General features: G+C 50.6%; 1 protein-coding gene across 2 annotated transcripts; it reads left to right on the forward strand.

Annotated features, from left to right (window-relative positions):
* The first annotated feature begins 263 nt into the window (after nucleotides 1–263).
* On the forward strand, nucleotides 264–26,620 carry TRIM46 (tripartite motif containing 46). 2 transcript variants are annotated; one of them, XM_081891436.1, is made up of 10 exons: nucleotides 264–527; nucleotides 7,344–7,599; nucleotides 9,147–9,493; nucleotides 10,925–11,068; nucleotides 13,773–13,868; nucleotides 15,846–16,099; nucleotides 17,509–17,630; nucleotides 21,175–21,474; nucleotides 23,583–23,880; nucleotides 25,218–26,620. In XM_081891436.1, exons 1-10 carry the CDS (start codon nucleotides 465–467, stop codon nucleotides 25,591–25,593), a joined length of 2,256 nt encoding a protein of 751 aa, XP_081747562.1. In that variant the 5' UTR covers nucleotides 264–464; the 3' UTR covers nucleotides 25,594–26,620. The 2 variants fall into 2 exon arrangements, with proteins under 2 accessions (XP_081747562.1, XP_081747561.1); XM_081891435.1 differs by lacking the exon at nucleotides 264–527 and adding an exon at nucleotides 589–1,198.
* The last annotated feature ends 438 nt before the right edge of the window (nucleotides 26,621–27,058 follow it).

Below are 27,058 nucleotides of genomic sequence, written 5' to 3' on the forward strand. Positions count from 1 at the left end.
TGCACTCTGCCTATGCTCAGATGCACCCTTGCCCATGCAAAGCCTGTGGAAAGCAGGACCAAAGCCTTTCAACAAATGACCACACCCTGGGATGGCATGTGGCGACTGGCAGCTCCCCATCAACCTTCTGCCCCCCCCGCTCCCCTTGGCTGCTCCTCCTTCCCCCTAAAGCGCTCTGCATGTGGGATCTGCTGCACCAGCAATAAAATAATTATTATTAATAAGCCAGCACACTCACACGCGCCCTCCATCACTTCAAAGCGCGGGGGGGGGGGGACGCGAGAGGGAGGCAGGGAGCCCGGAGCCGAGCCTCTCCGGAGGAGCATGCGCGTTGCTGGCTCTCCTCCTCCCTCCCCGACGGCTCGCCCGGGCTCTCGGCCGCAATAGACCGAGGCGTTTGCAAAGCGCTGCCGGGGCGGCGCGGGGGTGCGGAGGCCGGAAGCCCCCCGTCCCCCCCGGGAGTCATGGCCGAGGGCGAGGACCTCCACTCCTTCACGTCGATCATGGATGCCCTCGTCCGGATCAGCGTGAGAACCTGGGGGGGGGGGGAGAAGAGGGTGGGCAACGCAAGGGATAGAAAAACGGGGGGGGGGGGACGAGAGAAAAAAGGGTGTGGGGAGAAAACACCCCAATCCAGTGCAGCCGATGTGGGGTGACTGTCTATATGCCATGAGAAGGGATGCTTTGCGGGAGGGGGGTGTGAGGAAGAGAGATCTAGTATGGGCATCCCATTGTCTCCCTAGTGCGTCGGCATGATGAGGGATCCATGTTGCTGCCGCTGGGATCAAAAGAGCCGCCCCCCCCCGCAAAAAACCTGGAAATCACCCCCCCCCCCGCAAATAAAATAGGTGCTGCCCCTCCCCTCTTGACAACTAGCCTAGACGCTCCCATTCCCTCCCCCCACCCCACAAGCTCCATCAGTTTTTCCCCGGACTCCCTTCAGGGCTAAGTGAAGGATGCTGTGAGCATCCGAGCACATCTCTCCGTCGCCATGGCAACCTCCTCCCAGGGCTGGCTGCCAGGGCCTGCCTGGTCCAGCGTCTGCCTCCGCTGTGGCTCTCTGCCTCCCTCCCTCCCTCCCCGCCCTTCTCCATCCATCCATCCCCTCCCCTCTCCTCCTGCTTTGTGTGTGTGTATGTGTGTGTGTGTCCCTTCTCGCTTGCCAAGAGAGATGGCATCCAGGCGGGCGCTGGGCAAGGTGAGTGCCCGTCCCTTGGGGATGGATGGCAGGGAAGGGAAATGCCTTTGAGGCCCCGTGGTGGCAGATCTCTAGGTGGGGAAGCCTTGGCTGGGAAACTGCAAGATGAATGGTTCTTTGGCAATAGATCAGATGCTGAGGTTTCTTTCCATTTATTTTTTTTTTGGACCACCTTCTTCCTCCGGTGCCTTGAATCGCTGGGCAGCCGGAGCGGAAGGCAATGAAGCTTTGGGGCACGGGATGCCGCCAGGGCGGTAGAGCCCCCCTCCACCCCACTCCCTGGCCAAAGGACAAGAGTGCCCTTGAATGGGACGCGGCAGAGACTGGGCTGGCTGCCAAACTGCCTGTAAGAACTGGGAGGCGGGGTCTCTCTCTCCCTAACCCCCGCCCCCCGCCAGCCTGTGTGCCCAGCGGTGGGGAAAGCAGGCTGGCCCTGCCTCTGAGCTGCACGGAGTGGGGAATCTGGGTGGGTGGGCGTGAGCGGCTGATTTGGAGCATTACGCTTATATTGCCTGCACTGACTGGCAGCTGCTCTCCAGGGTTTCAGACACAGCCCTGCCTGGAGATGCTGGGAATTAAAACCTGGGACTTTCAAAGCAGATGATGCTCTGCCCCCCCCCAACTATGGACCACCCCCTACAAATAAAAGATGGCCCCCACTCCTCCTGTTTGTAGAGAAAGGCCTGATTTAGATAGGAGCAGAGGAAGCTGCCTTATACTGAATCAGACCATTGGTGTATCTAGCTCAGCATTGTTGACACGGACTGGCAGCTGCGCTCCGGAGTTTCAGGCAGGGGACATTCCCAGCCCTGCCTGGAGGTGTGAGGGATTGAACCAGGACCTTCTGCATGCAAGGTGGGCGCTATGCCCCTTGCACATATAGTTTATTGACCTTTGGGAAATCTCTTTGTCCCCAGAAATGAGTGCTGTTTCTCTCGCTAATGGTCATGTCTCTGCATATTGTAAGAACATAAATAAATTCCTGATGGATTTTTTGGAGCGGGATTATAGAAGGTCCATGCCTCAGTAGCTAAGTACAATGCCCTGCATTCAGAAGGTTCCAGGTTCAATCCCTAGAAACTCTAGGAATCTATTTTATGTCTGTGTGAATAGATTTAAAAAATAAATAAATCATGCTTCTATTATTGATATCACCCCTACCTCACAGTATCACCACCCTTAGAAAAGACTTCACCAATGCTAGGGTTGCCATACTGTATTTCAAAAAGTAAAAGCCAGGACACCCCAAAGTTGTGAGTGGGACTTACATCTGAGTAGACTTAGGCCACATCCACAGCCTACATTTAAAGCACTATGAAGCAACTTTAAACAGTCATGGCTTCCCCCAGAGAATTCTGGGAACTGTAGTTTGTTAAGGATGCTGAGAGTGGTTAAGAGACCTCAATTCCCTTCACAGAGCTACAACTCCCAGAGTTCCTTGGGAAGAGGGATTGATTGTTAAACCGCTCTGATTTTTCAGCAATTTATTCATATTACAGTGTAAATCATTGGGTGGTGAAATAAATAGCAGGTCAGATCCTTAGCTTGACCAAGGATCTTAGCATTGCCAAAGAAGACTGGGAATCTCCCCTGTCCGAAACCCTGGAGAGCTGCTGCCAGTCAGTGCAGGGAGTGCTGAGCTTGTTGGACCAGTGGTGTGACTCTGCATAAGGCACCTTATTTTGTAACATAATCTAGAGTGGGAGTGAAGGAGCTGTACATAGTCTCAAAGCTTGGCTCATATTGTACTCATGTTTCTGTCACTTCTCCCTTTCATGACACATGCAATCTTGTTGGGTTGCCTCAAGAGTGAGACTGGCCCTCTGTACATGCTTAGGGGGTTCCACGGTCAGAGGCTGTAACGTTTTTGAATCCCATTTTCTACAAAACACAGGCAAGGAGCGTGCTTTTGGGTTCAAATCCTTCTTGAGGCATTTGGTCGGCCGTTGTGACTCAAGAAGAATTCGAATCCAAATCCTAGTACATGCTGAACTAGATGGATCACTGGTCAGGTCTTGATATTTTCTGAGGACAAACACTGCGGTGTAATGGTTGAAGGAAAGCTGAACTGCAAAACGTTCCCAGGTCTCGCTGCTGCTCCCGCAAGTTCCCTGATGCAAATTTCTGTGCCTCAACTCCTGCAGCCCTATCTGCAAAATGGGGATATTAAACAGTGGCCTGGTTTACAAGGTGGTTGTTAATGAGGCCCTTTGAACACACCTGAAGCAGGACAGCTAAGCATTATTAGTGAGGTAGCATGGAGCAGTGGTTAGAGGGGTCGGCAACTTTTTCAGGCATGTGGGCACGTTTGCACTTTTGAGTGAACATCACGGGTGTCGCCTCCCTTCTGGGTCTGTTGTCCCCCAAATCTCCTCCCTGCTGCACCCGCCAAGAGACAGAAAATGCAGCCATTTTGAAGTGATCTGGGTAAAAGTCGGAAGCGGTAAATTAAGCACATGGAAAGCACATAGAGCTGAAAGAGGAAGTGGGAAAGAGTGCCACTCTTGCAACTTCTTCCTTCATCTCTATGCTCTTTTGAAGGAGGGTGTGTGTGTTTGTTTGTGTGTGTGTGTGGTTTTTTTTGTGTGTGTGTGTGTACAGAGGCCTTGTGGGCGCCGAGGAAAGACCTCAATGGCTTCCTTTTTTATAATAATTTTTTATTAATTTTCCAACCATACAATTATTTTCCAAATTTTAACAAATTACTCTTTTTAGACTTCCTTCAGCTTCTCTGGTAATCATCCGTAATTACTCTTTAATCCGTAATTACACATTCCTTTAATTGCATTGCCATTTGTCTTCCCTCCCTTTTATATTTCCTTTGACAATACCTCTTTTACAGTGCTTCTTGAAACCCCGCCAGCGTTGTTTGCACATCACATACATTTTTCAGATAATCTACAAATTTTCCCCAATCTTCAATGAACTTTTGGTTTCGAACGTATCTGTCAGGGGTTCAGGGAGAGAAGAGCAGATGAGGGAGGAGACAGAGAGCGAGGGGGAAGAATCCCAGAGCGACGAGGAAGAGGATGACAATGACCAAAGGTCGTCCATGAGTTTGTCCAGTGAGTCAGAGGATTCCCAAAAGGAAGCCCCCCTGGTCAGGCCAAGGGGAGCCAAAGGGGGAAGCAGTCAGGAGCAGGGGAGCGAAGGGAGAGCCCCCAGTGGGAGTGGGAGATCGGGGCCGGCTTCTCCGCCGGAACGGAGTGAAGGGGGTGGAGTTACCAGTGTGTCAGAGGGAGCAGAACAGGAAGCAGACAGGGGAAGGAGATCGGGGCAAGATGTCCTGCCGGAAGGGGCGGAGAGTAGCACCGGGAGCAGTGTAGCGGTCGAGAGGAAGGTCAGGAGCAACGTACGCGCGCCAAGTTCAAATGTGGAGGCGCGCGGAAGTGAGGAGAGCCCTGGGGAGGAGCCCGGCCCCAAAGCGAGAAGGAGGGGGGCAGAGGCATCAGAGGATTCAGCCTCGGGCGAGTCCCGGCGAGGGGGAACCCAGGGGGGCAGAAAGACCCTGCGGAAAAGGAAGGAGAGGAAGAGGTGGTCCAGGACAAGACTCTTAAACTGGTGCAGGGGCGGTACTGATTCAGAGGGTACTTCAGCGGTCTGATGTCACAGACGTAGAGCCACGGAGATGGAATGTAAAACCAGCAATGTTCTTCAATAAAGACTTTTGTATATAAACTGGATTGGACTTGGGTCTCTTGTGAGCTGGGACCACGGGTGGCTCTGACAGTATCTTATTTTCCCAGTCAGTTTATCCAGTTCCGCATAGTCTGTCAATTTCATTCTCCATTCTTGAATCGTCGGTATTTCCTCTTGTTTCCATTTCTGGGCCAGTAGATTTCTTCCTGCAGTAACTGCATACTGGAATAGTTTACAGTCTTTTCTTCTTATTTATTTTCCTGTAATTCCTAAAAGAAAGGCTTCTGGCTTCTTAACAAAAGTATATTTTAACATCTTTTTCAATTCATTATCTATTGCTTCCCAGAAGTTCCTCACTTTCTTACATTCCCACCACACATGATAAAACGTTCCCTCTTTTTCTTTGCATTTCCAGCACTTATTGCATGGTTTTCAATGGGTTCCTTGCACCCGTGGGCAGGATGTGGGCAAATTTTTGAGTCGCATGCAACCCCCAAAGCTTTAAAGGATGCACTTTGCTTTCTGCTTTGCCTATCCCGCAGGGTCGTTGTGAGGTTGCAAATGAGACACACCCTATGTGTGACAGCAATTGCAGAATACTACTACAAATATGATATATTAATACTTATAATATACAGATGGGATATGCCACAAAATTTGCCATTTTTGTTCAGGATCCCAGCCAGCCAGAGGCTCCATTCCATTCCCTCTCTCAGTTTTTTTGTTCCCTTCCCCATTCTTCGCAACAGTTAGTTGGCGCAGTGAATATGCTCAGTCCTTGTGCGGTTGTATTCCTTGCCCCCCAGCCCCCAGCCCAGGTTCCCCCCCCCTTCTCGCTAAACTTTTTTTGGTTTGGGTACATTTACAAACCTTGTGCGTGGGTGATGCTATTTTAGCGACTTCAGACTTCATAACCTGAAGAGATGAATATAAATCTCAAGGCAGAGTCTGTATTTTTTTTGGGTCGGGGGGGGGGTATAATTGCAACTAGCTACCAGGATCCTTTCCCTTAGCCGCTGCAGCGAAACACTTGCCTGCCCTGCACATTGGCCATGGAACAAAGCATGTTGTAAAGGATTCTGGGAAGTGTTCTAAGGCGCACCGTTGGTCTGTTCTTCCTACGGGCAGCACAATAATAATTAAAATAATTTATTATTTGTACCCTGCTCTTCTGGCTGGGCTTCCCCAGTCACTCTGGGCGGCTTCCAGCAAAGATTAAAAATACATTAAAATGTCACACATTAAAAACTTCCATAAACAGGGCTGCCTTCAGATGTCTTCTAAATGTCAGGTAGTTGTTTATCTCTTTGACATCTGATGGGAGGGCCTTCCACAGGGCGGGCGCCACTACCGAAAAGGCCCTGTGCCTGGTTCCCTGTAGCACAACACTGCCTTGTGATTGGCCAGGGAGAGGTGAGACTGCAAGCCCTGCTCCAGATTGCAAGGGGAGGTCGCGAGCGGTGGGCAGAGTCTTTGAGAGTGTCGAAGAGGAGGAAGCCGCTATCGTTATTATTTTTAATTATTATTTTTAATTATTATTTTGCCCTGTATTTCCTCCTCCCCCCATCCTTCCTTTAAGCCAGTGGTTCCCAAACTTTTTCGTTTATGCCTTGGTTACATAAACACATCCTCAGCGCCCCCTACAAAAAGCACTGTTCAGAGCAGTCAGGATAGCTCAGTTGGTAGAGCATGAGACTCTTAATCTCACAGTTGTGGGTTCGAGCCTCCTGCAGCCTCCGACATTGCAGGGGGTTGGTCTAGATGACCCCTGTGGCCCCTTCCAACTCTACAGTTCTGCGATTCTTTGAATAGCGGTTTGCATGACGACCCACTAAGGAAGATGGCAACGCGATAAAATTCAAAACAGGAACAAAAAGGGTGTGTGCAGCGCGTGTGCGTGAACTTAACAGTGCTCAGTTTATTCTTTTGGTTGCTATTTCATCAGCGTTGTTAATTCTTGTTTAATAGATTATAAATGCCCTATTGGTTCGTTAATCGCGTAAGACGACTTTTGCTTTCATTGCCATGCTCAGCTTGTTTTTGTAGTTGTTGCTTTGCTAACGGTGTTTCATAGGTTGCAACAGTTAGGCTGATGATTTGTTAATTGTTCTGTGGGATTTATGCTGCATTTCTGGTGGTGTGTTATTGCTATTCACTGTTTGTAAGCCGCTTTGGGATTCATTCGAACGAAAAGCGGCGCAGGCATGCAGTAAATCAGATCAAAGCAAAATTAATTGAACACACGTTCAAAAGCCAATTAAAACTATTCAGCCTTAAGTAATTGAACAAAATTGATCCAGCGATACCAGCTTTTCAAAGTCTGGTAGTCATTTACACCCTCAGTACCCCTTGTTGTTGTCCCCATACCTCTTAGCGCCCTTCCACGGGGGATCCCAGAGTATGTTATAATACTGGTGTTGAGTTAGAACCAGCCTCTATTTGCGGGAATCATGGATTCGTTCTCTTAAACCCTGTTTTCCTTTCCATTCCTTCCTTGTCCTTCCAGACCAGCATGAAGAACATGGAGAGGGAGCTGTTGTGCCCAGTGTGCAAGGAGATGTACAAGCAGCCCCTGGTGCTTCCCTGCATGCACAATGTCTGCCACATCTGCGCCACCGAGGTCCTGCTGCAGCAAGGCTACGTCTGTCCGGACCCCACCTCCGAGCCCACCTCGCCGGCCTCCACGCCAGCCACGCGGAGCCCTCGCCTGGGCCGCCGGGTCATCCCCAAGCCAGAGCGCCTGGACCGACTCCTCAAGTCAGGTGGGGAGGAGGGCGGTGTGACGGCGCCCTCTGCTGGTGGGGGAGGGACACGTAGGATGAGGGCACCCCCTCCTGGTGGAAGATGGGACGTGGGTGGTGCTGTGGTCTACTCTAAACCACTTAGCCTCTTGGGCTTGCCAATCCAAAGGTCGGCGTTTCGAATCCCCGCAATGGAGTGAGCTCCCATTTGCTCTGTCCCAGCTCCTGCCAACCTAGCAGTTTGAAAGCACACCAGTGCAAGTAGATAAATAGGTACAGCTCTGGCGGAAAGGTAATTGGTGTTTCTGTGTGCTCTGGCTTCTGTCACAGTGTCCTGTTGTGCCAGAAGCAATTCAGTCATGCTGGCCACATGACCTGGAAAGCTGTCTGTGGACAAACGCTGGCTTCCTCGGCCTGAAAGCGAGATTAGTACTGCAACCCCATAGTTGCCTTCGACTGGACTTAACTGTCCAGGGGTCCCCTACCTTTAACTTTACCTGGTTGAAGGTAAAAGTGGTTGGGCCGTAGGAATGTTTGCAGTTCGTGCTGCAAGCGTAATAGGGCAGGCCCTTGCCTCGAGGATGTTACAAATTAAAATTTGGCACCGGGGAAACGGGGGGGGAGGAAAGTGGAAAGAGGGGCTTTGGGTTGTCAGCAAGATCTGGAGGGCCCACAAGTTCCCCACACCTGCTTACATGCCACAGTCAGACGGGGAAAGGATTTCACTATTGTCAAAAGGAAAGGGATGTCCATCAGTCTCCTGTCTCTCAGCTACTCCTGGGTGTTCACATGATGAAGCTGTTGCCACAACAGAGAGGCTCCGTCCCTGACTTTGGCTTGTGTATCTCCTCCATCTGAGCTGAACGCAAGCAGGCGAAGACTACGCCTGCTTTTAGCCTTTTGCTCCTCCCACTTCAGTCCTCTTCTGGTCCTGGGAGACAGTGGAGACAGAGACGAGGCAGGAGAGGAGGTGTGGAAGCCCGTGACTCTCTACCAGCCTGACCCATCTCTCTCTCCTCCTGTAGTTGTTCTTCACCCTCCAATCCTGCAGCTTCTCCTGGCTCTCACCTCCTAGTTGTTTCAGGCTCCCCCAGATCACTGGTCCCTTTTCCCAATCCCAATTCTCCCAGTGGCCGCTCATCAGTATCCAGCCACCGCTCCTCAGCGTCCAAGCCCGTCCCTGACCGCATTTAATATGTGATCCCTGATTGGCTGGGACACGTGTCAAGGACAGGAGTGGGGAACCTGTGACCCTCCAGATATCGACGGACTACAATCCCCATCACCTCTGACTGTTGGCCATGCTTGCTGTGGTTGATGGGAGTTGGAGTCCAGCAGGACCCGGGAGGGCTTGCAGGTTCCCCACACCTGATTGGCTGGGACATGATTCTAGGACAAGGGTGGGGAACCTGTGACCCTCTGGATGTTGCCGGACTACAAATCCCATCAGCCCTGCCCATGGGCCAGTTTCCCCGAGGTTGATGGGAGTCCCTGCATCTTCTGGGGGAAGCATCTGTTGTGTGCGCAACATCACCTTGCCTTGTGTTCTGGTGTCCCTGTGCTTGCAGGTTTCGGCACGTACCCGGGGCGCAAGCGAGGCGGCCTCTTGCACCCCCAGAGCGTTCTCTTCCCCTGCCCGCTGTGCCAGAGGGATGTGGACCTGGGCGAGAGGGGCCTGGGCAGCCTCTTCCGCAACTTGACGCTGGAGAGGGTGGTGGAGCGATACCGCCACACCATCAACGTCAGCGCCGCCATCATGTGCCAGTTCTGCAAGCCGCCGCAGCTGGAGGCCACCAAGGGCTGCACCGAGTGCAAATCCAGCTTCTGCAACGAGTGCTTTAAGCTCTACCACCCGTGGGGTACCCAGAAAGCCCAGCACGAGCCCACCCCACCCACGCTCACGTTCCGGCCCAAGGTAAGGGGCTTCCTCCAGCTCCTCTGAGGGCCAGGAGGGAAGACTTTGCTTTTTATTTGAAAGTTACTTGGAAACAGCAACTAATCCGGGCTGGTGACAGGACCATATAATACCGGTCCTAAAGGATCTAAATTGGCTCCCAGTATGTTTCCGAACACAATTCGAAGTGTTAGCGCTGATCTTTAAAGCCCTAAACCAGGGGTCAGCAAACTTTTTCAGCAGCGGGGCAGGCCACTGTCCCTCAGATCTTGGGGGTGGGGTGGACTATATTTTTTGTGGGGAAATGAACAAATTCCTATGCCCCACAAATAACCCAGAGATGCATTTTAAATAAAAGCACACATTCTACTCACGTAAAAACACCAGGCAGGCCCCACAAATAACCTAGAGATGCATTTTAAATAAAATGGCACATTCTACTCATGTAAAAACACGCTGATTCCTGGACCGTCCGCGGGCCGGATTTAGAAGGTGATTGGGCCGGATCCAGCCCCTGGGCCTTGGTTTGCCTACCCATGCCCTAAACAGTTCGGCTCTGTATACCTGAAGTAGTGTCTCCAGCCCCATCGTCCAGCCCGGACACTGAGATCCAGCTCCGAGGGCCTTCTGGCGGTTCCCTCCCTGCTAGAAGCGGAGTTACAGGGAACCAGGCAGAGGGCCTTCTCGGTAGTGGCACCTGCCCTGTGGAAAGCCCTCCTATCAGATGTCAAGTAAATAAACAACTATCTGACTTCTAAAAGACATCTGAAGGCAGCCTTGTTTAGGGAAGCCTTTTGTAACGTTTTATTATGCTTATATATATGTCAGAAGCTGATGCAACCCAGTCAGATGGGAAGCATATAATAATAATAATAATAATAATAATAATAATAATAATAATAATATCCCAACATTTCCTCCAGGGTGGCTTCCATGGTTCTCCCTCTTCCTTAGTCAATCCCCACAACAACCCTGTGAGGTAGGTTAGGCTGGGAGGCAGTGACTGGCCCAAGGCCACCCAGTGAGTTTCTTGGCCAGGTCAGGATTTGAACCCCGGACTCTCCCAGGTCCTAGTCTGACACTTTAACCACTGCACCACACTGCCTCTTGGTGTGTGTGTCTCTGTTTTCGCACGAAATTTCCCTTCACATTTCTCCCAATCCAGGGCCTTTCCCAAGGGTATGCCTCAGGAATCTTCCTTGGTCTTGTTTCCTGTTCCTGAAGGCCTTTTCCCCCTCACAGGGAGCTACAAATGCACACTTTCTAGGCGCTTTCCAGTTCATTTGCACCCCCTGGGTCTGAGGCTTCCTGTCTTAAAGAAACAGAAACGGATTCAAAGGGAAAGTCCTCTCCCCACAAAGATTAGGAAGCCTGCGTTTGTGTCTGTGAGTGCCAGGGACCTCGAACAAAGTAAAACCGTGACTAACCTGCCTCTTTCTGTGTCCTGCGCAGGGTCTGACGTGCCCAGAACACCGGGAAGAGGTGACGCATTACTGCAAGAGCTGCCAGCGCTTAGTCTGCCAGCTGTGCCGTGTTCGCCGGACGCACACGGGCCACAAGATCTCGCCCGTCGTCAGCGCCTACCAGGCCCTCAAGGTGAGGCTTTTGGTGGGATTTAAGCTGTCTCCTTCATCCTCACTTCAGTCCGCCCGCCCGGTTCTGATAAAATGGCTGAGTTGAGAAAGGAAGGTAGAGAAGTTGCTGGCCCAGAGATGGAGAGACGGAAAAGTCCCAGCCAGAGAAGAACGGCAAGTTAAACCGATGGATTATGTTGAGATGGCGAAAATGACTAGAAATATCAGAACCCAGGAAGACCAAGGTTTTGCTAAAGACTGGAGGAAATTTATTTTATACCTGGAAGAGCGCTGTAAACAGCTGAGCTCTTTAACAGGGCTGAAATAACACTTGTGAGTTAACAGAGACTTACGATATAAAATATAAATGGAATAAATGGAGGACATGAAATATGCAGCAGGAAATGTTAAACATGGAACCCCTGGGAGGGTGGAGTGAGGTCCAAGAATGCGAGGGAATCTTGGGTCTGTTTTTTCTATGGTTAATCACAATCTGATTGAGAACGTTAAAAAATAATTGGAAAATCAATAAGATTTTGTTAGAAGTGCAAATCTAAAAATAAAAAAAGGAAGTTGCCATATAGCGAATGAGACCAAACGGTCCATGTAGCTTAGTTTTGCCTCATTGATAAATATTGCCACAGACATTTCTGAGATCATGGTCTTTCCAACGAGTGGCTCCTGTCCAGGTTTGTTCATTGTCTTACTTTAAATGTTCTGAGGATCCTATGCCCTTTTAAAATGTATTTTTTTGGGGGGGGGGAGTTATTGGGTTATTGTTTTTATTTTGATTACCGTATTTTTCGCCCTATAGGACGCACTTTCCCCCCTCCAAAATGAAGGGGAAATGTGTGTGCGTCCTATGGGGCGAATGCAGGCTTTCACTGAAGCCTAGAGAGCAAGAGGGGTCAGTGCGCACCAACCCCTCTCGCTCTCCAGGCTTCAGGAAGCTATCCGCAAGCCTTGGGAGCCCGGCGGGAGTTCCTGCCGGGCTCCCAAGGCTTGCGGACAGCAGCCTGCAGCCTGAAACCCGGGGAGCGCAGCGGGGCGCACCCCTGGCTTCGGGCAGCTCTCCGAAGCCTTGGGAGCCCGGCGCGACTAGGCTTGTGGAGAGCAGCCTGTTCTGGGGGCTGGGGACGGGGGAAGCTCGGGCTTCCCCTGCCCCCAGCCCCGCAAACTCTGGGAGCGATGGCAAGTTTGCGCAACCTCGCCATCGCTCCCGGACCCCCAGCCCCGAGGCTAAAAACGAAGCCAGGACAGCTAGCAGGATCCATCCCGCTCACTGTCATGGCTTCTTTGCTCTTTGGGGCTCGGGGGGGGGAATAATTTTTTCCCCTTTATTCCCCCCCCCCAAAATAAGTGCGCCCTATGGGCTGGTGCGCCCTATAGGGCGAAAAATACGGTATGTATTTTGTGGTTTCATATTTTGATTCGAACCGCTCTGAGACCTCCAGCTATAGGGCGGGATATAAATTCAATTAATGAATCTTCAATCAATCAATCAATCAATCAATCATAACCTGGTACCTTCCTGCATGCTGCGCTGCTGACCTATGGCCCTTCTCTTAAATATGACCGCAAGATTCTAGTTCTCATGGTTCTGAGTTAAAGGACTGATTTTAAACAGGGGCATAGGAAACTGCCTTATACTACTACGCACACTGACTGGCAGCCATTCTTCAGGATTTTGGGTAGCAAGTCTCTCAGGTATACTTACAGAGGCCGGGAATTGAACCTCCAACCTTCGGCAAAACATGCCATGTTCTGCCACTCTGCATCAGCCTTCCCCTAGGAAGCACTTAAGATTTCCCTGCTTATAGGGCTGGCTTCAGTAGGGACGTCAGATGCTGCCTTATTCAGAGCCAAAGCTTTGGTCCACCTAGCTCAATATTGCCCACACTGACTAGCAGAAGCTCTCCAGAGTTTCAAGCCTGGAGTCTTTCCCTCAGGTCTGTGTAGAGATGTGTATGTTGAACCTTCTGCTTGTAAAACAATCTGAGGTATGGCCTTTCCATCCAAACTGTGGAATCTGGAGCAGCTTAGGTTGTAACAGACCGATGGGGTGGTCCGCACCTGTATTCCATTTCATTTTCATTTCATTCTACTTTTAATTTGTATACTACCTTTCTATATTGCTATAAGGCGGTTTACAGCAATAAAATATAACAAAGAAGATCGCATACCTTAAAATAATCTGATCCAGTACAAAAAGTAACAATAAAACTTTAAAATGGAACGACTTACATCGAATAAAGCGATATTCAATCATCTATTAGCATATAACACTATAAAGTAAACTCCCAAAGCATCAGCAAATTATAATTAAACAGAAGTTCACTGTATCATGCAGACCCCCGTTTAATTCAATATCCCATCGTCTTGCTGCTTTCCCTTGTTTCGCCTTTTGACATTCCCTCCGTGGTAAACATCCCGGCAATGAAACAGCCCAATATTGCCCAGCCAGTTTTCTGACTGAGCGGGGATTCGAACCTTGGTCTTGTAGGTCCTAGTTCTGCTACTCTGGTTCTTTTTGGCATAAATGTACAAGTCGCATCTTGAGCAGCGTATTTTGGGTCTTATCATTGGGGAACGGTGTCATGTGGGTGACTCTCAAGGGATCGGGTGGGGTGGCGGTGGCAGAATCGCGGCTCCTCAGAGCTTGGTGTCAAATGTGTACCATAATGCTTTGCTGCTCACATCGCTCTCTCTTTTCCTTGCACCTCCAGGATAAACTGACCAAAAGCCTGACTTACATTCTGAGCAACCAAGACACAGTCCAGGCCCAAATCAGTGAGCTGGAAGAGACCCTGCGACTCACCGAGGTACAAACTGCTCTCGCGTCCATTGTTCTTGTTTCACATTTCCCGCTTCAGATGGAGCGGGGCCGTCTGTCATTCCAGTTCCCTCGTCCCAAATATGTTTTAAAGGTTTTCAGAAAGAGAGGCTGCGGTTCTTCTTATTACCTGTCTTCAGGTGATTGTGTCAGATGGCAAGCAGATAAATAACTATATGACATTTAGAAGACATCCGAAGGCAGCCCTGTACAGGGAAGTTTTTGATGTCTAGTATTTTGCTGTGCTTTAAATATTTTGTGGGGAGCCACACAGAGTGGCCAGCGCAACCCGGCCAAATGGGCAGCATATGAATAATCTTCTTCTTCTTTGGCGATCCCTCGTAGCCGAGTAAGATTGTCTTCCATAAACACGGTTTTCAAAAGTGAGTCCGTAAGTGACTGTGGAGGCCAATTCTGGAGCCACACTTCCTTCCACGGTGGGGACATAGGTTTCCAGGCGGAAGTTGATCACGGTGAGGGTTTACCAAGCATGCCTTCCTCCTAGCATGTTTCTCCCTTGCGTCCTGAGTTCGAGCATCTTCAAAACCCACAACACCATTGGCAAAGGCTGTTCTCCAACTGGAGTGCTCGCAGGCCAGTGTTTCCCAGTTGTCGGTGTTTACACTGCATAATAATAACAACAAGATTATCACATGGGAGATGGAGCAAGCTTGTTTTCTGCTGCTCCCGGGGGGGGTAGGGCCAAAAACTAATGGATTCAAATGACAAGAAAGGAGATTCTGACTAAACGTGAGGAAGAACTTTCTGATAGTGAGAGCTGTTTGACAGTGGAACTGACTTGCTCGGAAGGTGGCAGACTCCCATCCATTGGAGGGTTTTAAAGAGAGGCTGGATGACCATCTGTCAGGGAGTCTTCAACTGGGATTCCTAGAGGATCCTTGGTGTCCCTTTTAGTAGCTGAATGAGGAGCAGAGCTACAGGCGCCCCTCTGTAAGCCAGAGAGCTGCCACCGCCACCACTTTTAATCCTCTGTTTTGTGGGATGTGATATATAAGTAGCAGTCAAGTACAACATTCCTTGTTTTCCTAGAGTGGACATGCAGGGGAATGTTTGGCCCAGCCAGTCGAAAACTTCCTGTTTCCTCCTGGCTGGGACATACTTCCTTTGCATGTGACTAGAGGTGGGTGTGACCTCACCTGTCCAGGTAACAAAAGGACAAGGCACGCTGCAACACTCTCTCTCTTTGACTTCCTCCATCGTTGGAGCAGCTTTTTAGCTAGATATGCTCTGTTGGCTCGCAGCCAACAGAGGACACTGGGATTATCCCCATATGGGATAGATCAGGCATAGGCAAACTCGGCCCTCCAGATGTTTTGGGACTACAACTCCCATCATCCCTGACCACTGGTCCTGTTAGGTAGGGATGATGGGAGATGTAGTCCCAAAACATCTGGAAGGCCTATGCCTGGGATAGATCCACATGTATATACTTTGTAACGAAGTCTGCCTTCAGGGATCCAACTGTGAACTGAATGTGAGTAAACATCTTTTATTCGCTTTACTCAAGATTGTGGCATGTTTATTCTTTTAAGAGGGATATAAGGGAACTTGCCAGGAACCTAATAGTAAGAGGCTGCAACCAGCTACTCGCCGTGCATTTAAAAGGGGAATGCGAAACTCTGCTAAGTTAAGGAACTTGCTAGTGCAAGTTAGGAAGGATGTTAATAAACAATACATTGATACTCTGGTCACAAACTTAATTCGTCCTGGAGGTCCGTTCTTAACCTGAGGTACCACTTTAGCTAATAGGGCCTTCTGCTGCTGCTGGCGCGCAATTTCTGTTCTCATCCTGAGGTAAAGTTCTTAACCTGAGGTACTAGTTCAGGGTTAGCGGAGTCTGTAACCCGAAGTGTTTGTAACCTGAAGTGTTTTTAACCCGAGTTACCAGTGTATATCCCCTCCTGCTTCCCTGAATGCAGTCCCCACGTGTTTTGCCTCCCTGCAGGCGAATGGTGCCCAGGCCAAGGAGGAAGTGGCGCGGCTGATGCGCGGCCTGAGCGCCCTCTTGGAGGAGAAGCAGTCGTCGCTGCTCAACGCCATCGAGGAGTGTCGGCAGGACCGCGTCTCCAACCTGCGGGCGCAGCTGCACGAACACCGTGCCATGATGGAGAACTCCGGCATGGTGGGCTACACCCAGGAGGTGCTCAAGGAGACGGACCAACCTTGCTTTGTCCAGGCTGCCAAGCAGCTGCATAACAGGTGTGTGTGTTTGTGAAGATGCAACAAATTTAAAATGGCACCCGGGGAAGTTTGTGCCGTAATGGGAGAGAGCAAAATTCCCGGGAGCTTGCTTCCCTCAACTTTTTCTTGGCAGGTAACACAAATGTGCATTTCCTAACGTCTTACTGGTCAGTTATTGTTGGCAGCTGGGTGAGAAACCTAGCACTGGAAGTTTCTGGAAGGAGCACCTGCTACCATGTGGCGTTGGAAAGTTTGGCAGTTAGCTCTGGTAGAAAAATCGAGCAACAAGTGTCAGCTTTCGAGGGGTTTCTTACGGCGGGTCGGTATTCCTTCATTATGCCAGTGCTTTTTTCTGAGGGGACGCAGGGGTACGCGTACCCCTAAACATTTTGTGAATCGAACGGGAGAAGGAACTAAAAAGAATTAAATTTTTAGTTTCTTCTCTAGCACGGTGAATTGTCAGTTCCGTTGCTACCCCTGATGGCGGCCACATTTCCTGTCACAACATTTTCTGAGTCTCAGACAGAAGCGAGCGTTTAATGTGTGAAGCAGTGTGGAATGTGGGTGTGTGGTGTTTTACTGATGAAAGTTTGGCCTCATTGAGAGGTAGTATTTCAATATGAGTAGGAAAACCAAACTGGAATGCAGTTTGTAATGCCTTTAATAATAACAGAAGCAGGCATGTGCGGAACGAGAGTGTTGTTGTGTGTTGAGAGATAGTAACGTGGCCCAATGCCTTTTGTTGTTTCATCATGTGGCGCACCCAGTGGTGTATATAAAAATTCAAGTCAACGTGCCAGTACATTGGTCAAAAAGCTGTGGTTCTGTTATGCAACAGGTACTGGGGCGCAAAATGAACATTAAAAAAACATTGTACAGTGGTGCCTCGGGTTAAGAACTTAATTCGTTCTGGAGGTCTGTTCTGAACCTGAAACTGTTCTTCACCTGAGGTACCACTTTAGCTAATGGGGCCTCCTCCTGCTGCTGTGCCACCGGAGCACGATTTCTGTTCTCATCCTGAAGCAAAGTTCTTAACCCGAGGTAATATTTCTGGGTTAGCGGCGTCTGTAACCTGAAGCACATGTAACCCGAGGTACCACTGTGGTTAGGAAAACTAATGCAATATTCCCCACGTCTGAATGACCCCTGAGCACAAATAATGAGAATAGTACAGATATATTGAAGAGAAGAGTGTATCTCTACCGCGCTTCAGCCTCACCTGACCTTTGCCCTCTGGGTGCTGTTGGGCTTCGTCTCCCATCACCCCCAGCACGGGCAGCCAATGGGTATGGGTGATGGGAATTGTAGCGCAGAGCACCCAGAGGCTGGGCAGGACAGTAGGCCTCCGATCTGCCTTGGGGAACTGTTCCTCTTTGCCTGACCCCCTCTTTCCTTCCACCAAATCCCCCACCCCACCCCGCCGGCAGGATCGTTCGGGCGACCGACTCCCTCCAGGTCTTCCGCCCGGCAGCCAGTTCGTCCTTCAGCCACTTCCAGGTGGATGTCAGCCGAGAGCTGAAGCTGCTCACAGACCTCACCTTCATCAAAGGTACGTACGGGATGTGCGGCGGCCGAGGGGGCTTTGGCGTGGTAGGAAGCGGGCCTCGGAGGGATGGGACAGCAGGGTCCTGGCACCCTTCCCTTGCCCTCGCGTTCCGTGCCGGTGCCGTTTTCGCCGGAGGAAATCCTCACCCAGTCCGGTTTGCCAAAGGAGCCGCCGACCTTACGTGAAAAGCAGCGGGCGCAGATTTGTTTTTGATCGTAGCAGGACAAGCGAATTCCTCCTTGCCTGGGGCCTGTGAGGGGTGACCCCCTCCCAGGAGCCCTGGGGCCGCCCCCTAACAGTGGGGCTTGGCCTGCGCTGTGATTCTCCGAGGGAATGTAGCTTTTGCCGATCTGACAGATCACGGCCCTTGGGCGCGGAGGGTAAGTATGGGGGCTTTTTCCCCCCTCTTCCATTCTGCTTCACCCCATTCCCACTTCACGCATCCCCCTCCAGACCCAAGGTGGGCTGGGTGGGTGATCGATTCCCCCGCCACCCCGTCTCTCACATCGCCTCTGGACCGCACCCTGGGATTCTTGGCCCCGGTCAGCTCCATCTCACCCCCCTGACCTGCGACCCCTGCATCCCATGACCCATAGCCCACCCGATATTCCAGGCGCAGCGCCCGCCCCCCCAGCGGCCCACCTCCGCCCCGTGCCTGGCTGTTGACCCATCTCAGACCTGCTTTACCTCTCTTTGTTTATAGGCTTTGGCTGCTGCTGAGTCATCATCGAAGTAAAAAAATGAGGCAAGTCATCTCCCGCCCAGCTGACCCCCTCCCTCCACCTCAGCCCTCCCTGAGCCGCCTGACACTCTCTCTCACTTCTCTCTTTCTCCTCCCTCTGCCCCCATCGCCAGCCCTCGCGCCTCCATCCTGCATCCTTCGCCTGCATCTTCCCGTCCCCCTGTGTGGCTTAGATTTGGTTCGGGTCCTCAAGATGCTCTGGCCGGGCCAAGCACCTCTGAGCGCGTACAGAGTAAAAAAAAAAGACTGCTCGGTCGCAGGGTTCCTTCCCACTCACCGATGATTCTCGATTTAGGTTTTGCTGTCAACGGTATCCAAATAAGCCTTCACGGTTGGGATGACGAAATAGTTTCAGTTTCTTTCGAAAGGCATGACACAGAGGAGTGCTGCTTTGGGGTAGAGAGTTCTAGGGGTCCCATGTGCTTAACTGCCCCTTCCTTGCCCCCAACCAAATTTAGTTTTTCCCTGCTCTTTTAAAACTCAAAAGCTTTTCTCCCAATACAGTGGTACATCAAAAAAGTAACATTCAACAATCATTAGAATAGTATAAAATACAGTGGTACATTGGGTTAAGAACTTAATTCATTCTGGAGGTCTGTTCTTAACCTGAAACTGTTCTTAACCTGAAGCACCACTTTAGCTAATGGGACCTCCTGCTGCTGCCACACAATTTCTGTTCTCATCCTGAAGCAAAGTTCTTAACCCGAGGTAATATTTATGGGTTAGCGGAGTCTTTAACCTGAAGTGTCTGTAACCTGAAGCGTCTGTAACCCGAGGTACCACTGTATCTTGGCTTCTGCCAAAACTCTCCATTGTATAATTCAGGGGTTTAGGCCACAATTCAGCCCCTTCAAATGTTGCTGGATTCTAAGTCCCATCAGCCCCAGAGGCAATGGGGTTGCAGGGAAGCAAAATTCTAGAGGGTTGGCTACCTCTGGTTTTCATTTAAACATTTCTGTCCTGTCTGAACTGTGGGCCACCCTTATTCCTGCGAAGCAAGCCAGGCAGTCGCCTGAGGTGGCAGAATACCAGGAGCGAGTTGGTATAGAATTGTAGAGTTGGAAGGGACCCTGACGGTCATTTAGTCCAACCCCCTGCAATGCAGGAATCTCAGCTAAAGCATCCATGACAGAGGGCCATTCAACCTCTGCTTAAAAACCTCCAAGGAAGGAGAGTCCACAGCCTCCCGAGGGAGACCGTTCCGTATCGGAGAGAGACTTCCTGTAGCTTGCAGAGATCTGTTGCAAAAACATCAAAGGGAGGCATTGGGCCTCTGAACACCAGTTGGGGAGAATTGAGGTTGTGTAGGGCTGTGTACCAGCGTTAGACAAATCCCAGATCCTGAACCGAATGGGGTTGATCCAGGGTTTGCCTGGGCAGGTCTGAGGTAATCCTGAATCACCCTGGGGTGGGGCCACCCAGAGCGAAGTGGGGCTCTCAGAAGAAGACACTTTTTGATTTTTTGACCATTAGCGGTCTGGGTTGAAGGGGCCAGGACTCTCAAGCAACTTAACTCCCTGTTGCACAAACAAAAACATGGATAATACCCTTTTAATTCACTGGCTTCCTTCCTTCACCCTTTTCATTTTAGAGGTCCTGGGTTACATCTAACTGAATTTTTACACGCATTGAAACAAATGTCATATCCATCCATTTTTCAATGGGGCCTAACACTGGTGACTGGATACGACCCCCTGAATCTTGTTTTTGAAAATCACCTCCCTCCTCTGCAAAATATTACAGTCTTCTTCCAATTTAACCAACAAACTGATCAAAAAAATCTGAGGTTAATGAACTCGCGCTGCCTTTCTAGGCCCCACTGAATGCAGTGGGAACAATTCCTGTGGTGGACTGCAGTGTAAGTTGCATATTTTGTTTCCAAAAGGGTTCGTTTCTCTTTCCGCATCACCACCATGAAATAATAATAATAATAATAATAATAATAATAATAATAATAATAATAATAATAATTTATATGCCGCCCATCTGACAGGGTTGCCCTGGCCACGTTGGGCGGCTTCAAGCGAATTAAAATACAGTAGAACTTCAAACATTTAAAACTTCCCAATACAGGGCTGCCTTCAGATGTCTTCTAAAAGTCAGACAGTTGTTTATCTCCTTGACATCTGATGGGAGGGCGTTCCACAGGGCGGGCGCCACTACTGAAAAGGCCTTGTGCCTGGTTCCCTGCAACCTCACTTATCGCAGTGAGAGAGCCGCCAGAAGGCCCTCGGCGATGGACCTCACTTTCTGGGCCAAATGAAACTTACTAGTCGCTTCATTTTTTACTGAAAGCAACTCAAAAGGACTTGCGGCAATCATTCAGTCCCCCTTTATTCATTTTTGGGTCCTACGGCAGGAGTAGGGGAAACTCATATCTGGCTCCCCAGTCCGCTCCATCGATGTCCTGGCCCTCTCAAGGCCACCACCATATAGCCTCAGCTCTCTCCTTCTCTTCCGTGTCTATCCAGCCATGGTCTGTCTCCTCCTGCCTCGACGCCACCGCTCTTCCTCTCCTCTTCCTCCTCCTCCTCCTCTCTTTCTTCCCCCTTTCCCTTCCCACCCTGCTCCCCGACTCTCGCACTCAGCCTCTTTCTGCTCCCCGGAGTCTCTCAGCAGCTTGCCCCGTCTTCCCGACAGCTCTCCTCCCCACCCCGTTTTTTCGCCTTCTGGAACCCCCTTAGCCTGTAGCCGGTTGTCTGTCGGTCCATGCAGAGCGCCCGTCGACTGTTGTCCGCGGCGGCGCCTGACATCGCCCGTCTTTGCCCCCTCTCCCTCCTTCTTTCTCTCTCTCCCCCACCGCAGCGCCGGAGGCCCCCGTGATTGACACGCAGCGCACCTACGCCTACGACCAGATCTTCCTCTGCTGGCGCCTGCCGCAGCACTCGCCATCGGCCTGGCACTACACGGTGGAGTTCCGGCGCGCCGAGCCCAAAGGGAAGGCGCTCAAGCTGTGGCAGCGCCGTGAGGAGGTGCGTGGCACCAGTGCCATGGTGGAGTACCTGGACACCGACTGCGTCTACGTCCTGCGGGTCAAGGGGTACAACAAGGCCGGGTTCGGAGACTACAGCGAGGACATCTACTTGCACACGCCACCAGCGCCCGGTAAGACCCTCCTAAAAATATAGGCCTGTTGTCTTTGTCCATAGAGTTTGTCCTAGACAGCACCTTAAAAAGCAGAGACATCCCCTTGCCAACAAAGGTCTGTATAGTTAAAGCCATGGTTTTCCCAGTAGTGATGTATGGAAGTGAGAGCTGGACCATAAAGAAGGCTGATCGCCGAAGAATGGATGCTTTTGAATTATGGTGCTGGAGACGACTCTTGAGAGTCCCATGGACTGCAAGAGGATCAAACCTCTCCATTCTGAAGGAAATCAGCCCTGAGTGCTCACTGGAAGGACAGATCCTGAAGCTGAGGCTCCAAGACTTTGGCCACCTCATGAGAAGAGAAGACTCCCTGGAAAAGACCCTGATTTTGGGAAAGATGGAGGGCACAAGGAGAAGGGGACGACAGAGGACAAGATGGCTGGACAGTGTTCTCAAAGCTACCAACATGAGTTTGACCAAACTGTGGGAGGCAGTGGAAGACAGGAGTGCCTGGCGTGCTCTGGTCCATGGGGTCACGAAGAGTCGGACACGGCTAAACGAGTAAACAACAACAAAAATATAGGCAGTCTGACAACCAGGGCAGCCCTGGGCATGTTTAACTGGAAATACTGAGCCAGCTTCAAGGTTCTTTGGGTCCAGGGTACCTCGGGATCAGCTCAATCACTGAGATTATCTGCAGGCGTGTCGTCAGCCCTTTCCCGAGTTCGCAACAATGAGAAACCGAGCCTTTCGAGCCGTCGGCCCGGTCCTGTGGAACTATCTGCCCCATGAAATTCGGCAGACCCCTTCTGTGCCAACTTTGAAAAGCCTGCTGAAAACTTTCCTATCCCACCAGGCAGGCGGCGAAGAATGCGTCCTTCCCCAATGGTTAATTCATGCCTGTTTCAAGCCTTTGAAAAATGTTTAAAACTTTTTTTATGGTTTTACAGTGGTACCTTGGTTCTCAAATTTAATCCGTTCTGGAAGTCCGTTCCAAAAGCAGTGTTCCAAAATCAAGGTGCGCTTTCCCTTAGAAAGTAATGCAAAATGGATTAATCTGTTGCAGACTTTTAAAAACTACCCCTAAAACAGCAATTCAACATGAATTTTACTATCTCACAAGACCATTGATCCATAAAATGAAAGCAACAACCAATGCACTGTACTGTAAAATCAATGAAACACATATTGTAGATGATAAAAATGAAAATGTATCTTTTTTTCTTACATGCACTGTCTAAAGTGGCTTTGCAGCTTTTATCCATTTCCGCAGTCACTCAATCAATCAATCAATCAATCAACCAACCAGTAGCTGAACTGGGTTCCACATAGTCACTAAAAGAAAACCAAAAAAGCGCCACAAAAATGCAAAATAAATAGCATAAACAGACAGTCCTCAGCGTGTGGCACTCAGAAAGAAAGTGTGGCACTCAAATCAGAAGTGTAACACTCAAATCGGAGCACGTTCACCTTCCAAAAAAAGTTTGCAAACCGAAACACTTACTTCTGGGTTTACAGCGTTTGGGTTCCAAGTTGTTCAACAACTAAGCTGCTCAAGAAACAAAGTACCACTGTCCTGTACGGTTCTTGTTTTAATGTTATTGTTTATTGAATTTGTATACAGCCCTTCATCGGGGTGGTTCACAGTTTTACTGCTGTAAACCGCTTGGATATTTTTAAATGATGTAGCGGTATACAAATATTTGAATGAATGAATGAGCCCCATCTGCACTGTAGGTTTAAAGCAACATCAGACCACTTTAGAAAGCCAAAAGGTATCCTGGGAACTCTAATATTTTAAGGGTGCTAGGAGTTGTCAGGAGACCTCTTATTCCCTTCCCAGGACTACAAATTCCCAGAGTGGTTTAACAATCAGTACCTCTTCCTAGGGAACTCTGGGAATTGTAACTGTGGTGGGGAATAGGGACCTCCTAATGACTTTTTGCACCCTTGACAAACTACAGTTCCCAGAGTTATTTGTGGGAGAATCATAGCTGCTTAAAGTGTCGATGTGTCTAAAGTTTCTACACCTCAGCAGCTTTTTAGTGGGGGGACGATTCTTCCTAGTTAAGATTCTTTCTCCTCCTTTTCCTTCTGCCTGCCTCTCACCTTCTCCTTCTCCCAAGTGCTGAACTTCTTCCTGGACAACCGGTGGGGTTTCAACCGGGAACGCCTGGCGATCAGCAAGGACCAGCGGGCCGTCCGGAGCGTGCCGGGGCTGCCCATGCTCTTTGCCGCAGAGCGGCTGATGACCAGCTGCCACCTGTCGATTGACCTGGTGATCGGGGACGTGGCCGTCACCCAGGGGCGCAGCTATTGGGCCTGCTGCGTGGACCCTAGTTCCTACCTGGTCAAGGTGGGCGTCGGGCTGGAGAGCAAGCTGCAAGAGTGGTTCCAGGTACCCCAGGATGTGGTGAGCCCCAGGTGAGCAGCGGCTGTTCTGGAGGGGGGAAGAGGGGCAGGTTTTCTCAAAGAAATTGTCTTTTTAATTTCATAAAGTTTATACAGTGGTACTTCTAGATGCAAACGGGATCCGTTCCGGAGCCCCGTTCGCATCCTGAAGCGAACGTAACCCGCATCTGCGCATGCTCAGGTCGCGATTCGCCACTTCCACGCATGTGCTTCACGTCATTTTGAGCATCTGCGTGAGCAGTGAAACCCGGAAGTAATGCACTCTGTTGCTTCCGGGTTGCCACGGAGCGCAACCCAAAAATATTCATCCCGAAGCATATTTAACCCGAGGTATGACTGTATATACAGAAAAACCTCTGCCAAACTGTATTGCAGAAGGGATATGTATTAGGATATTGACTGCAATATTGACCAGCTTATTGATCAGGGTATAAATAGAAATACTGTTGTATTGCAATAGAAATACTGCTATATTGCAGTAGCTCAGCTGGTTAGAGCGTGATGCTGATAACGCCAAGGTTGCAGGTTCGATCCCCATATGGGACATACTGCATATTCCAGCATTGAAGGAGGGTTAGACTAGATGATCCTTAAGGCCCCTTCCAGCTGGAATAACAACAACAACAACAAGAATGTACCCCCATCCATCTGATTGGGTTGCCCCAGCCACTCTGGGTGGCTTCCAGCATAATAAAAACACATCAAAATATCAAACATTAAAAGCTTCCCGATACAGGGCTGCCTTCAGATGTCTTCTAAAAGTTGTATAGTTCTTTATCTCCTCGATATCTGATGGGAGGGCGTTCCACAGGGTGGGTGCCACTGCCGAGAAGGCCCTCTGCCTGGCTCCCTGTAACTTCACTTCTCAGAGGTAGGGAACCGCCAGAAGGCCCTCAGTCCTGGACCTCACTGCCTGAACTGATCGATGAGGGTGGAGACGCTCCTTCAAGGAGATAAATAACTGTGCAACTTTTAGAATCGTCTGAAGGCAACCCTGTTTTCGGGAAGTTTTTAAATGTTTGCTTTGTCCCTTTATATTTTGTTGGGAGGTGTCCGATCTGACTGGCAACCCAGCCAGATGGGCAGCGTATAAGAAATAAATGATGATGTTGATTAACCGTCAGTCATTTCTTGCGAAGGTTTATCTTTCGGCCCAGGCTGGCTGGGGGCTGGTGGGAACTGTAGTTCTTGGACTCCAGCTCCCATGGTAAGGAAAACCCTGAGGTTCCCAGGGGGCTGGGGCCTTGACCACGGTGCGAGCCAACTTCCTAGGCTCATGTGCCGTCGGACTTGTTGCTCTGAGGCCTAACTCCTCCTCTCCCCTTGCCTCCTCATTTCCTGCGGCTCAGATACGACCCTGACAGTGGCCATGACAGCGGCGCCGAGGACACCACCCTGGACACGGCGCCGCCTTTCGCCTTCCTGACCATCGGCATGGGCAAGATCCTCCTCTCGCACGGCGTGGCGCTGACCTCGCGGGACCCCGGCAACTGCACTGTGCCGCTGCCTCCTCGCGTGGGCATCTGCCTGGACTACGAGCGGGGCAAGGTGACGTTCTTCGACGCCGTCTCCTTCCGCAGCCTCTGGGAGTGCGGCATCGACTGCTCGGGACCCGTCTGCCCCGCCTTCTGCTTCATCGGCGGCGGCGCCCTGCACCTCCAGGAGCTGGTGGCCAACCGACAGGAGCGGAAGGTCACCATCGGCGGCTTCTCCAAGATGGACTGAGCGTCTCTTGGCATCTCTTGGCACGAGGGAGGCGGAAACCGAGCGGGAGGCTGCCTTCGGTGCACGAGAACAGTCATCCCTCCCGCTAAACGGGCCTCCGAGCGCCTGTTGAAAGCGGCGGAGGATGCCCGGGGCCTACAACAAAATGGCCGCCCTTCCGCTCGCGGGCCATACTGAGATTTGCCCCGCCTGGCGGGCTGATGGACCTTCCAGCGGATAGAAGAGACTCTGCCTTTCGAAAGACCGCAATCCTGTCGTAGACCTCCCCTCGTAGAACGTTTGCTGTGGAGATAATTTTGTGGGGGACAGGGACGGGACAGAGCGGGGTGCTGCCCCCATAAGCCGCACTGTGTGTGCTTGTGGGGGGCAGGAATGTCTTTCTGTTTCATCAGGTCCTTTGTTTTTCCTACCCCCGCTACGCCCCAACATCTTTTCTGGTCCCTCCGTGTCCTTGTGCCTTGGGGTGGGGGGCGCTCTCCCAGTTGGGATGCTTGCCCCAAAGACTCTGAAGGAACCTAGCTCCCTGTGGGGCAGGAATTTTCATCTGTGGAGGAGGTAAGGATGTTTCGTTTGATGCATGGACGAATTAGGGATGTTTTTAATCACATACAATCTCCCTTTTTTAAACTCTGTAATCCATCTGTGCTCTTCCCCCTACATCTTTCCATCGACACCCCACCACCAGCGACGGGGTGATTGGCACCTGTCGCGTCTCTCCTGGTCTGACTCCAATTTTGAACTGAATGTTTTTTAAAACTCCCCCCTTCCAAAGAGCCCCCTCCCCAACTTTGCAAGTCTTGCAAGGCCTCACAGGTGCCTCACCCTCCTCATTTTTGGATCAAGTCCCATCTCTTATCTTGTCTACATGATGTCAAAGTCTGTTTTTTCCAATCTGTCTTGGGTTTTGCAAACCGTGGATTTCTGGATTTTTGGCAAAGGGTGTGAAAGGGCAACGGGATGAATAAGTCACCCCTGTTGGGGGGGGGGAATTGAGAGTCCCCCTCCGAGGGGGAGAAAGGGAGGTGGGTGGGACAGAGGGGGGTGGGCAGGGGTGAACGAAGGCAATCAAAACTGTTTTCGTGCAGGTTTAAGATTTTATAGTGTAGATCTGCCTGTTCACTGCAGGATTGTTGTGATATTAAAAAAAAAACAAAAACATTAAACGGAACGGTGAATCGCACCCGGCTCTCTTCTGACTGACTGCATTTGTTTTCTGGATGTTGCTTCTCCAGGAAGGTCCCTAAAATGGATCCTTCACACACCTGAGATCTCCTCACTGTTCCCTAAGGAAGCCTCATTTCACACCCAGAACATGACACTATGGTTTCCACTATTATTCACTATGATTCTAAGTTGCAATGGCTGGTTTTCTTTTGAATGTCAGTGTGTAAGGAGAACAGACATCCCTGCAGGAACCCCCCCCCCCACTCCCTGATAGCCGCTACCCCCCCCAAAAAAGAAAGGA

Source organism: Podarcis melisellensis (genome assembly GCF_964234715.1).
Source record: "Podarcis melisellensis genome assembly, chromosome: 16".
NCBI lineage: Eukaryota > Metazoa > Chordata > Lepidosauria > Squamata > Lacertidae > Podarcis > Podarcis melisellensis.